At 58.0% G+C, this 12,586-nt stretch overlaps 2 protein-coding genes across 2 annotated transcripts; both read left to right on the top strand.

The window, feature by feature from the left end:
- Positions 1-171: 171 nt before the first annotated feature.
- LOC138919809 (ral guanine nucleotide dissociation stimulator-like) lies at positions 172-4,458 on the top strand. The gene is made up of 6 exons (XM_070246293.1): positions 172-189; positions 1,055-1,165; positions 2,108-2,301; positions 2,937-2,996; positions 3,697-3,905; positions 4,155-4,458. Exons 1-6 carry the CDS (start codon positions 172-174, stop codon positions 4,316-4,318), a joined length of 756 nt encoding a protein of 251 aa, XP_070102394.1. The 3' UTR covers positions 4,319-4,458.
- Positions 4,459-7,156: 2,698 nt separating this feature from the next.
- LOC138919808 (ral guanine nucleotide dissociation stimulator-like) lies at positions 7,157-11,443 on the top strand. The gene is made up of 6 exons (XM_070246292.1): positions 7,157-7,174; positions 8,040-8,150; positions 9,093-9,286; positions 9,922-9,981; positions 10,682-10,890; positions 11,140-11,443. The coding sequence occupies exons 1-6, from the start codon at positions 7,157-7,159 to the stop codon at positions 11,301-11,303; spliced, it is 756 nt and encodes a 251-aa protein (XP_070102393.1). The 3' UTR covers positions 11,304-11,443.
- The last annotated feature ends 1,143 nt before the right edge of the window (positions 11,444-12,586 follow it).

Raw genomic sequence — 12,586 nt, 5'->3', positions numbered from 1 at the left:
AAGAAACACGAAGTGGGAGGCATTGCCTGCCAGTGACACACGCCTCCAGTTTGAGAGGTGTTGTCCTCTAAGGTAGGACACATGCCAGAGGACATCTCTAGCAAGTCCACGCTCCAGTCCTCCCCAGTGTGCAGACAGGAGGCCGACAGGCCCTGAGAGACACAAGGGCTTATGCAGGATGCAGAACAGGTAAGAAAGAGGAGTTGTTTCTGCGTCAGTCTCCAAGCTGGGACCTCGGCTGCACCCAGACCCTCTAGGGAGCCTGGGAGACGGGTGTGTTGGTGTTCCTGGGTACGCATTCGACGTCGCATGGAGAAGGGGGGTGAGCAAGGCCATGGCCAGAGGACTGTTTGCATGGGTGGTATCTGAGGGGGGCACTCAGGTAAGGGCACTGCAGGAAATGAGGTCACTTCCTTGACAACAGGCCCCGACAGAACTTGGAACCCCCGCAACTAGGCAGCCACGTGCGCAAAGCCAGCTCACTTGGCTGGAGACGCTTGATAGAGAAACATGTTCTCCTGCTTTCTCCCGCCTGACCAGGGCTCTGGTTCCCGGAAACCCCGGAGGGAGAACCTTTGGACACGTTGTGGACGCTGGCTCAGCTCCCATGCCCCCCACCGCCGGACCTTCGGCAGGAGGTCCTCTCAGGTAACATGAGGAAGCCTAGATCAGCCCGATCTAGGCCAGACCAGCTCCCCGAGCCCTCCCAGGGCAGCCCTCGTCCCGTCCTCGTGAGTGTGGGGGCCAGAGGGACATGTGGGCAGCATCTGCCCTTGGCCGGAGAAGGTTGGTGGGCAGTCGATAAGCTGCTTTTCCCGTCACGTTCCCAAGCCAGGACGGGGCTGTCAGGACTGAAAGGGGACTCCTAAGGGGCCTCCTAATGCCAGGCCCTCAGGCTGCCATGTGTTCCCCTCCTCACTGGAGGTCTGTGTGGACTGTGGGGCGGGCTATGTGTGTCCAGAGTGGAGAGAGTCACAGAGGTGTGAGAGCCAGCAAAGACAGCCAGTCGGGTCTCTGAGGCTTGCCGCCTGGCTGCCGGGCACTGTCTTTCCAGAGCGTCGCTCAGGAGACGGGCCAGCAGCTGAGCAACGGCGCCCTCGACTCCATCACCCTGCAGGACAGGAAGGTGCCCCACACTGCCAACCGAGGCCAGGGCCGGCTCAGGGTGAGTGCAGGTGCCGGGGAGACCCAACCCCCAGGGCCCCCAAGACAGCGCTGAGGACCCCAGGTCTTCGAAGGCCCCGAGACAGGCCCGGGGCTCCTGCCTGGAGCCCTGCTCCCAAAGGAATCTGAATCCCCATCTCTTCCCCCAACCTTCCCCTGCGGGCCCGGCCCCTGTCTTGGCCAGAGGAGACGTCCCTGTCCACAGGGGTGTAGCCGAGAAGAGACATTTCTAGCACATCAGCTCACGGGCATTCAAGAGCACTTTCGTGTTTGGTAGAGATTTTCCTGTTTGAACTCCCATGCTCATATGTCCACGTGGCCTGACAATCCTTCCCCACCGTCTCCCAGTCGGACGCAGCCTCCTGATGGATAGGCACGCTTTTGCCCAAAAGGACATGGGGCTCACAGTGTTCTTTCTGTTCCTCTGCCTTTGCTGTCCAGGGGAACACGTCCACGTGGCCTCTCGAGGTCAGGGCGTCGGGCCTCAGCAGGCTGCACAACTTTTCAGAAGGGAGACCCGTTAGCCCCGTGATTCAGCCCTTCACTGAACCGGCACCTTCTGTTGCCATTTCCACAGCACCGCCCTGGTCACCCTGCCTGTCCTCCTGTCCTGATCCCTCCCAGCCCACGAAAAGCCTCTGTGCTCTCCTCTCTAGAATGGGCCGTCGGTCAGCCACCCCAGGGATGATGCTCTTCATCCAGGGAGGGGCTGTCACTTCTCTGCCAGCACAAAGACCTAGGAGACCAAGAGCTTGAATCCTTCTCCACCTCACATCCTACTTGGAATCCCGAGAATTCTTCCCTGCCCTGGGCAATGATGCCCACTTCTGGCCACAAGTCACCGAGGGCTTGGGCATTCGGTCTGACCTCCAGGCCCCGACACTTCTGGGGCCCAGGAGTGGTGCGGCCTCTGATGGCAAGTGCCCCCTCTGTCCGACCCCAGGCTGAAAATCCATCCCGAGCTAAGAGCCAAGCGTGCCGCCTGGTGTGGACCGTGCAGGCTGCAACGCGGCAGAATCGAGTGGAGCACCTGGTGCCCGCCTTCCTGGATGGCGACACCGCCTACGTCCGCAGCTTCCTGTGCACGTACAGAGGTTTTGCCACCACACAACAGGTGCTGGAGCTTCTGTTTCAAAGGTGAGTGCCGTGCCCCTCCGCAGCACCGTGGGCATTCAGCCACCTACTAGCTGTGAGGCTTCCGAGCCTCTCGGAGCCTCGGTTTGCTCTCTGCAAGGCGGGGTGAACAGAGGATCAGCCTCCAGGGGATATTGTAGGGACTCAAGGAGGTGCTGCACGCAAAGGCTTTTCGAGAAGCCTAGCCCTCTGGGAGGGTCGACTGGAGCGGGGGCTGTGGTTGTGCTCATTGAGGATACTCCTCTTCCCTATGGCGAAGCCTCTGCCTCATCCCTCACCGGCCCCGGGAATTGGACTGAGTTGTCGTCTTCCGATTGGAAAAGGAGACGGGAGAGCCCTTCTAGGTCCCTGACCTGGGTGAAGCCAGAGCAGCCATCCCTGGGCTGAGCCGAGGCCCCCGACCCGCCCAAGCAGGAGTGAGGGGCCGGTTGGAGCTCCCTCCTTCATCACACACAGAGAGAGGTCCCCACTAGGTGCAGAACGTTTTCTAGGCACCGACCATAATCCCGTGCACAGAGCGGGCGGCAGCCGTGCCCTCCAGGGCTCCATTCTCGTCGGGAGTCAGACAGCGCCGCTAGGCTTCTCAGGCAGGCCTGATCCACAGTCCAGTCCGTGTGACGTCCTCCTGTGTCTTCTAGATACGGTTGCGTCCTTCCTCACTGCGATGAGGACGGCGGACCCCTGGACCAACTGAAAAAGTGAGTGGGCTTTGGAATCCCTAGGAGGGCGCCCAGCGTCCACACTTGGAGGGGAGTTCCCTGCAGCGTCCCGCTCACTCATCTGCTAGAACCTCAACAGCGGGTGCTCAGCTCCTGCTCAGGGGGCTCGGGGAGTGCTCCGGGGCCACATAAGCCCCTCCCTGGTAGAGATTCGGGGCGGGGGAGCATGACCCTCATGGGACACTTGGTGAACTGGGCAGCACGTAGGCCCAGGAGGGAAAGCTGGAGGCAAGAGGAGGGCCCTGGGAAACCTGGGCGGGAGACAATGTCCGCTGTTCCCTCCCTGGTCAAATATTCTGGGAGCAGCTCCTGTGTGCCAGGGAGGGCAATGAAAAGAGGGGACCGCACCGTTCCCTGCCCTCACGGAGCTGACGTTCCAGTGGGCAGTGGGCAGAGAGATGCTCCAAGCAGTGTGTCAGGCTTCCCTGAGGACTAGGAGTGGTGACGCCACCATCGCACAGGGCTCTCCCTTCCAAAGGCCTTTTCCTAGCCCCTCCATGGTGACCTGGCCCACCTCTGCCAAGACTGCCAGATTGGAGGTGGACGCCAAGTAGGACTGGCCCCTGGACAGCCAGGAGCGGGAGGCCCAGGAGCCCAGGCCCGCACAGAGATGCGCGGGAGGCCAGTGTGCAAGGAAACGACCCTTCTCTGACTCTGCTGCCCACCTGTCCGTCCTCAGGGCCATCTCCTTCATTCTGGGCACCTGGCTCCAACGGTACCCTGAGGATTTTATCCAGCCCCCAGATGTTCCCAGCCTGGAAATGCTCTTGGCCTACGTTGGCCTTAATATGCCCGGCTCGGAGCTGGAGCACCGTGCCCGCGTTCTTCTTTCCCAGCTGGAGCACCCTGAGCACACTGATGCCGAGACTGAGGCTGAGGAGGACTCAGGTGTGTGATGTGGGCATGTGCACAGGGGATGGCGCTGCGCCCCCCAGAGCAGAGTCTCCAGAGGCTGGGGTTCGGCTGGGAGCAAGGGGCGGGCTCAGATCACTCTTCCCGCGGACTCCACTCTGGGAAGCCTTTCGGGGGCTTGCTTCTTGGACTGAGACTCCTTCAGTGGCGGCAGAGGCTTCCTTCCTTTGGAGTGACTTGGGCAGGCGCTCATGTGGGTGGCATTTTCTCTTCTTCCCTCTCCAGCTGCAGCTCCACCGAAAGATCCAGAAGACCCTGCAGATCGAACACCATCTCTCCCTCTCGCGCCCACCCCAGCTCAGAGCCGCACAGGCATCTTCCGAGCCACAGCCGGCTCAAGACCTTCAACAAGCACTTGCAGCATCCCAGCCACTACCCTCAGCTCCTGAGCTGCAGCCCCGGAGAATCCTTGCCTTCCCCTATCCATTGCGTGGGTCTTAAAGTTTTGTTTTTCGCTTTTCTTTACTTGACCTTTCCCTATATTTTATCTCGTCAGTTCAATAAAGTTTAATTCTTGGATGTTTTTAAATTGTTCGCTGAAGTGGCATGAAGTACACTCACAAGATCACACCAACGTCATCCTCATCTAGTTCCCGCCCATTTTTATCCAAGAGAAACCCTGTCCCTGGGAAGCAGTCAGTCTCCCTTCTTCCCACCGCAAGTCCCTGGTAGCCACTGCGTTTCCTTCTCTCGGACTCCGCGCGTTTCCCTCCTCCGGAGTTTGCCTGGAAGTGCCAGCCTTCCAGAGGTGGCCTTCTGTGCCTGGCTGGGTCTGGTGTGAGGTGGGTGACTCCAGATGTTTTAATTTGAAATAACAGTTTTCATTAAGAAGAAAAATCCCCCGGAGATCAAAGATTCTGTCTCAAAGAGGATGCCCCGCTATTCCCTCTTTTCACTTTCTGGGGATGGGGACCCACTGGAGGTGTGACACCGGAGCTGGAAACAACGAGGGAAATTTCGGGGCCCGGGAGACCCCTTTCAAATCTTTCCCTTTCCTGGATGGGCCATGGTAACGTTTTCAAAATGTGCAAATTGTAAAAATATTCTCACCGCATATGAAACGTTGGCGTTTATAAGAAGCGTATTGTGGACTAAAATATATTACCAAAAGTTTTAACGTTTTAGATAGACAATTAATGTTAATTTGGTCAAAGAATGATTTAAAGATGAGTAATAAGAAACGATGCCCTTTTTCTACCAAGAAACAAGTGGCCATAACAAGGGGTGACCAGCTTTTCAGTGCTCTTCATTGAGCTCTGGTGCCGGGGGGGGGGGTGGCAGTGTGAGTGTGTGTGTGTGTGTGTGTGTGTGTGTGTGAGGGCGGTGTGGGTGTGTGGGTGTGTGAGGGTTTGCTGCGGGAAGGAGCCTGGGGCTGTTCCTTCGTGGTACCTGATGCCCCACAGTGGGCTATGAGTAGTCACACCTATCCCCTTGCGCGTTCTCAGCGGCCACACGGCACACCCACCGAGGCAACCCAGGGGTGAACAATTGGACCCTTCTTCACTCTCATAATTGTCCCGTAGTGTCCGTCTGGGTCCACGCATCTCGATTTCTCTTTAGAAGTGATGCCCTGATGCAGAGTTTCTTGGAGGCAATTTAGACACTCTCTTTAGGTGTCAGCTGCCTTTTCGAATATCTACGCTTTGTTGATGCAGTTGGAGCCTTGTTTGGGAAAGGAGAGAGTCCCGAGACACTGGACGTGATGTCCGAAGGGGGGAGGTAGACAGGACGGAAGGGAGGCCCTCGGAGGACCAGGCAGCGACCCATGGAGGAGAGAAGGGCCCACCCAGTCCCCCTCAGCCAAACGCTACTAACAGTACAAACGTCCTCCACCATGGTCAAGTGGAATTTATCGCTGGGATGGGAGGATGGTTCGGTCAGTAAATGACAGGCACCACATTCATAGGAGGAAAAGGTCAAAGTCACATGCTCTTCTCCATTGAAGCAGAATCAGCATTTCCCAGAGTACGCATGTTTTGATCATAAACACTCAACAAATTGAGCCTAGAAAGAACGTACCTCCACAGACTAAGAGCCACCTGTGACCAGCCCACAGCCACCATCATGCACAATGCTGAAAGGATACCAGCTCTCCCTCCAAGATCAGGAACAAGACGAGGGTGCCCCCTCTTCCCAGTCCCATGACACAGGGAGAGGCCATCTGGTCAGAGGAAACACAAAATTGGCCACTGACCACATCCAAGTCTCAGGAGTGAACTGGCATCGCTTTGCCGTCCTCGGTGGAATCGCTCAACTGAGTCCCCACTCAAGAGGAGGGGTTATACCAGGAGGTCTAGACCAGGAAGTCCTGATCCCGGGTGGCCAGTGAGGGGAGAAGGAGAAGACCCCAGAACTTCAATGCCTTGCCCAGAATCCCAGATGACGAAGAAGGTGGAGCCAGGGAGGAAGCCAGCTCTGCGTCCTCAAGGCTGGGGCTCTGGCTGCACACAGGCATTCCCCGGGGGCTCTGGAGAAGGCTGTGTTGGTGGAAGTGCATACAGATCTGGAGATGGTGTGGGGGTGAGGGGGAGCATTCGGCAGTGTAGATGGGCATTTGCTCAGTTCTTGTTTGAGGAGGAGCCCGGGTCAGGGGCACCCTTGACTGTAGCTCTGCCCACCTCACACCCACGGTGGAGGGAGTGGTGGCCACCTCTCTGCTGAGCTCATGCCTATGCAGTCCTGAATTGAATGTCTCACTGGGAAATTGGGAAACTGAGGCCCCTAGAGGGGTAGGGAACGGCCCATGACAGGGTGAGTCCAGTGGGTAAGTGTGTGTTCTGACCTTCTAGGGCAAGACTGGAACCCCACCCGGAGGGTTGGCTTCTGAAACTAGGAACCATGAGATCTTGAGAAGCTCTTGCCAATCCCTCCCTATTGTGGGAGCTGTTTTCTTCTTGGCCTCCACAACCTGAGCACACAAACACACAAACGCACACACACACACACACACACACACACACACGCACACACACGCACACACACCTTGACCTTGGATGCAAAAATGGCCTCTAAGGTGGGATCCTAAGAGAAGTAGACACAGGGCAAGTTGCAAGAGGAAGAAACACGAAGTGGGAGGCATTGCCTGCCAGTGACACACGCCTCCAGTTTGAGAGGTGTTGTCCTCTAAGGTAGGACACATGCCAGAGGACATCTCTAGCAAGTCCACGCTCCAGTCCTCCCCAGTGTGCAGACAGGAGGCCGACAGGCCCTGAGAGACACAAGGGCTTATGCAGGATGCAGAACAGGTAAGAAAGAGGAGTTGTTTCTGCGTCAGTCTCCAAGCTGGGACCTCGGCTGCACCCAGACCCTCTAGGGAGCCTGGGAGACGGGTGTGTTGGTGTTCCTGGGTACGCATTCGACGTCGCATGGAGAAGGGGGGTGAGCAAGGCCATGGCCAGAGGACTGTTTGCATGGGTGGTATCTGAGGGGGGCACTCAGGTAAGGGCACTGCAGGAAATGAGGTCACTTCCTTGACAACAGGCCCCGACAGAACTTGGAACCCCCGCAACTAGGCAGCCACGTGCGCAAAGCCAGCTCACTTGGCTGGAGACGCTTGATAGAGAAACATGTTCTCCTGCTTTCTCCCGCCTGACCAGGGCTCTGGTTCCCGGAAACCCCGGAGGGAGAACCTTTGGACACGTTGTGGACGCTGGCTCAGCTCCCATGCCCCCCACCGCCGGACCTTCGGCAGGAGGTCCTCTCAGGTAACATGAGGAAGCCTAGATCAGCCCGATCTAGGCCAGACCAGCTCCCCGAGCCCTCCCAGGGCAGCCCTCGTCCCGTCCTCGTGAGTGTGGGGGCCAGAGGGACATGTGGGCAGCATCTGCCCTTGGCCGGAGAAGGTTGGTGGGCAGTCGATAAGCTGCTTTTCCCGTCACGTTCCCAAGCCAGGACGGGGCTGTCAGGACTGAAAGGGGACTCCTAAGGGGCCTCCTAATGCCAGGCCCTCAGGCTGCCATGTGTTGCCCTCCTCGCTGGAGGTCTGTGTGGACTGTGGGGCGGGCTATGTGTGTCCAGAGTGGAGAGAGTCACAGAGGTGTGAGAGCCAGCAAAGACAGCCAGTCGGGTCTCTGAGGCTTGCCGCCTGGCTGCCGGGCACTGTCTTTCCAGAGCGTCGCTCAGGAGACGGGCCAGCAGCTGAGCAACGGCGCCCTCGACTCCATCACCCTGCAGGACAGGAAGGTGCCCCACACTGCCAACCGAGGCCAGGGCCGGCTCAGGGTGAGTGCAGGTGCCGGGGAGACCCAACCCCCAGGGCCCCCAAGACAGCGCTGAGGACCCCAGGTCTTCGAAGGCCCCGAGACAGGCCCGGGGCTCCTGCCTGGAGCCCTGCTCCCAAAGGAATCTGAATCCCCATCTCTTCCCCCAACCTTCCCCTGCGGGCCCGGCCCCTGTCTTGGCCAGAGGAGACGTCCCTGTCCACAGGGGTGTAGCCGAGAAGAGACATTTCTAGCACATCAGCTCACGGGCATTCAAGAGCACTTTCGTGTTTGGTAGAGATTTTCCTGTTTGAACTCCCATGCTCATATGTCCACGTGGCCTGACAATCCTTCCCCACCGTCTCCCAGTCGGACGCAGCCTCCTGATGGATAGGCACGCTTTTGCCCAAAAGGACATGGGGCTCACAGTGTTCTTTCTGTTCCTCTGCCTTTGCTGTCCAGGGGAACACGTCCACGTGGCCTCTCGAGGTCAGGGCGTCGGGCCTCAGCAGGCTGCACAACTTTCCAGAAGGGAGACCCGTTAGCCCCGTGATTCAGCCCTTCACTGAACCGGCACCTTCTGTTGCCATTTCCACAGCACCGCCCTGGTCACCCTGCCTGTCCTCCTGTCCTGATCCCTCCCAGCCCACGAAAAGCCTCTGTGCTCTCCTCTCTAGAATGGGCCGTCGGTCAGCCACCCCAGGGATGATGCTCTTCATCCAGGGAGGGGCTGTCACTTCTCTGCCAGCACAAAGACCTAGGAGACCAAGAGCTTGAATCCTTCTCCACCTCACATCCTACTTGGAATCCCGAGAATTCTTCCCTGCCCTGGGCAATGATGCCCACTTCTGGCCACAAGTCACCGAGGGCTTGGGCATTCGGTCTGACCTCCAGGCCCCGACACTTCTGGGGCCCAGGAGTGGTGCGGCCTCTGATGGCAAGTGCCCCCTCTGTCCGACCCCAGGCTGAAAATCCATCCCGAGCTAAGAGCCAAGCGTGCCGCCTGGTGTGGACCGTGCAGGCTGCAACGCGGCAGAATCGAGTGGAGCACCTGGTGCCCGCCTTCCTGGATGGCGACACCGCCTACGTCCGCAGCTTCCTGTGCACGTACAGAGGTTTTGCCACCACACAACAGGTGCTGGAGCTTCTGTTTCAAAGGTGAGTGCCGTGCCCCTCCGCAGCACCGTGGGCATTCAGCCACCTACTAGCTGTGAGGCTTCCGAGCCTCTCGGAGCCTCGGTTTGCTCTCTGCAAGGCGGGGTGAACAGAGGATCAGCCTCCAGGGGATATTGTAGGGACTCAAGGAGGTGCTGCACGCAAAGGCTTTTCGAGAAGCCTAGCCCTCTGGGAGGGTCGACTGGAGCGGGGGCTGTGGTTGTGCTCATTGAGGATACTCCTCTTCCCTATGGCGAAGCCTCTGCCTCATCCCTCACCGGCCCCGGGAATTGGACTGAGTTGTCGTCTTCCGATTGGAAAAGGAGACGGGAGAGCCCTTCTAGGTCCCTGACCTGGGTGAAGCCAGAGCAGCCATCCCTGGGCTGAGCCGAGGCCCCCGACCCGCCCAAGCAGGAGTGAGGGGCCGGTTGGAGCTCCCTCCTTCATCACACACAGAGAGAGGTCCCCACTAGGTGCAGAACGTTTTCTAGGCACCGACCATAATCCCGTGCACAGAGCGGGCGGCAGCCGTGCCCTCCAGGGCTCCATTCTCGTCGGGAGTCAGACAGCGCCGCTAGGCTTCTCAGGCAGGCCTGATCCACAGTCCAGTCCGTGTGACGTCCTCCTGTGTCTTCTAGATACGGTTGCGTCCTTCCTCACTGCGATGAGGACGGCGGACCCCTGGACCAACTGAAAAAGTGAGTGGGCTTTGGAATCCCTAGGAGGGCGCCCAGCGTCCACACTTGGAGGGGAGTTCCCTGCAGCGTCCCGCTCACTCATCTGCTAGAACCTCAACAGCGGGTGCTCAGCTCCTGCTCAGGGGGCTCGGGGAGTGCTCCGGGGCCACATAAGCCCCTCCCTGGTAGAGATTCGGGGCGGGGGAGCATGACCCTCATGGGACACTTGGTGAACTGGGCAGCACGTAGGCCCAGGAGGGAAAGCTGGAGGCAAGAGGAGGGCCCTGGGAAGCCTGGGCGGGAGACAATGTCCGCTGTTCCCTCCCTGGTCAAATATTCTGGGAGCAGCTCCTGTGTGCCAGGGAGGGCAATGAAAAGAGGGGACCGCACCGTTCCCTGCCCTCACGGAGCTGACGTTCCAGTGGGCAGTGGGCAGAGAGATGCTCCAAGCAGTGTGTCAGGCTTCCCTGAGGACTAGGAGTGGTGACGCCACCATCGCACAGGGCTCTCCCTTCCAAAGGCCTTTTCCTAGCCCCTCCATGGTGACCTGGCCCACCTCTGCCAAGACTGCCAGATTGGAGGTGGACGCCAAGTAGGACTGGCCCCTGGACAGCCAGGAGCGGGAGGCCCAGGAGCCCAGGCCCGCACAGAGATGCGCGGGAGGCCAGTGTGCAAGGAAACGACCCTTCTCTGACTCTGCTGCCCACCTGTCCGTCCTCAGGGCCATCTCCTTCATTCTGGGCACCTGGCTCCAACGGTACCCTGAGGATTTTATCCAGCCCCCAGATGTTCCCAGCCTGGAAATGCTCTTGGCCTACGTTGGCCTTAATATGCCCGGCTCGGAGCTGGAGCACCGTGCCCGCGTTCTTCTTTCCCAGCTGGAGCACCCTGAGCACACTGATGCCGAGACTGAGGCTGAGGAGGACTCAGGTGTGTGATGTGGGCATGTGCACAGGGGATGGCGCTGCGCCCCCCAGAGCAGAGTCTCCAGAGGCTGGGGTTCGGCTGGGAGCAAGGGGCGGGCTCAGATCACTCTTCCCGCGGACTCCACTCTGGGAAGCCTTTCGGGGGCTTGCTTCTTGGACTGAGACTCCTTCAGTGGCGGCAGAGGCTTCCTTCCTTTGGAGTGACTTGGGCAGGCGCTCATGTGGGTGGCATTTTCTCTTCTTCCCTCTCCAGCTGCAGCTCCACCGAAAGATCCAGAAGACCCTGCAGATCGAACACCATCTCTCCCTCTCGCGCCCACCCCAGCTCAGAGCCGCACAGGCATCTTCCGAGCCACAGCCGGCTCAAGACCTTCAACAAGCACTTGCAGCATCCCAGCCACTACCCTCAGCTCCTGAGCTGCAGCCCCGGAGAATCCTTGCCTTCCCCTATCCATTGCGTGGGTCTTAAAGTTTTGTTTTTCGCTTTTCTTTACTTGACCTTTCCCTATATTTTATCTCGTCAGTTCAATAAAGTTTAATTCTTGGATGTTTTTAAATTGTTCGCTGAAGTGGCATGAAGTACACTCACAAGATCACACCAACGTCATCCTCATCTAGTTCCCGCCCATTTTTATCCAAGAGAAACCCTGTCCCTGGGAAGCAGTCAGTCTCCCTTCTTCCCACCGCAAGTCCCTGGTAGCCACTGCGTTTCCTTCTCTCGGACTCCGCGCGTTTCCCTCCTCCGGAGTTTGCCTGGAAGTGCCAGCCTTCCAGAGGTGGCCTTCTGTGCCTGGCTGGGTCTGGTGTGAGGTGGGTGACTCCAGATGTTTTAATTTGAAATAACAGTTTTCATTAAGAAGAAAAATCCCCCGGAGATCAAAGATTCTGTCTCAAAGAGGATGCCCCGCTATTCCCTCTTTTCACTTTCTGGGGATGGGGACCCACTGGAGGTGTGACACCGGAGCTGGAAACAACGAGGGAAATTTCGGGGCCCGGGAGACCCCTTTCAAATCTTTCCCTTTCCTGGATGGGCCATGGTAACGTTTTCAAATTGTGCAAATTGTAAAAATATTCTCACCGCATATGAAACGTTGGCGTTTATAAGAAGCGTATTGTGGACTAAAATATATTACCAAAAGTTTTAACCTTTTAGATAGACAATTAATGTTAATTTGGTCAAAGAATGATTTAAAGATGAGTAATAAGAAACGATGCCCTTTTTCTACCAAGAAACAAGTGGCCATAACAAGGGGTGACCAGCTTTTCAGTGCTCTTCATTGAGCTCTGGTGCCGGGGGGGGGGGAGTGTGAGTGTGTGTGTGTGTGTGTGTGTGTGAGGGCGGTGTGGGTGTGTGGGTGTGTGAGGGTTTGCTGCGGGAAGGAGCCTGGGGCTGTTCCTTCGTGGTACCTGATGCCCCACAGTGGGCTATGAGTAGTCACACCTATCCCCTTGCGCGTTCTCAGCGGCCACACGGCACACCCACCGAGGCAACCCAGGGGTGAACAATTGGACCCTTCTTCACTCTCATAATTGTCCCGTAGTGTCCGTCTGGGTCCACGCATCTCGATTTCTCTTTAGAAGTGATGCCCTGATGCAGAGTTTCTTGGAGGCAATTTAGACACTCTCTTTAGGTGTCAGCTGCCTTTTCGAATATCTACGCTTTGTTGATGCAGTTGGAGCCTTGTTTGGGAAAGGAGAGA

This window comes from Equus caballus, chromosome 21, assembly GCF_041296265.1.
Source record: "Equus caballus isolate H_3958 breed thoroughbred chromosome 21, TB-T2T, whole genome shotgun sequence".
NCBI lineage: Eukaryota > Metazoa > Chordata > Mammalia > Perissodactyla > Equidae > Equus > Equus caballus.
The sequence above is the reverse complement of the archived record's forward strand: the minus strand, read 5'-3'. Positions and strand labels throughout refer to the sequence as shown.

Coding starts and splice junctions, on each gene's coding strand:
- LOC138919808 (XM_070246292.1), top strand. Junction 8,151..9,092: donor GAGGCCAGGGCCGGCTCAGG/GTGAGTGCAGGT, acceptor GTCCGACCCCAG/GCTGAAAATCCATCCCGAGC. Junction 10,891..11,139: donor TGAGGCTGAGGAGGACTCAG/GTGTGTGATGTG, acceptor TTCCCTCTCCAG/CTGCAGCTCCACCGAAAGAT.
- LOC138919809 (XM_070246293.1), top strand. Junction 1,166..2,107: donor GAGGCCAGGGCCGGCTCAGG/GTGAGTGCAGGT, acceptor GTCCGACCCCAG/GCTGAAAATCCATCCCGAGC. Junction 2,997..3,696: donor CCCCTGGACCAACTGAAAAA/GTGAGTGGGCTT, acceptor GTCCGTCCTCAG/GGCCATCTCCTTCATTCTGG.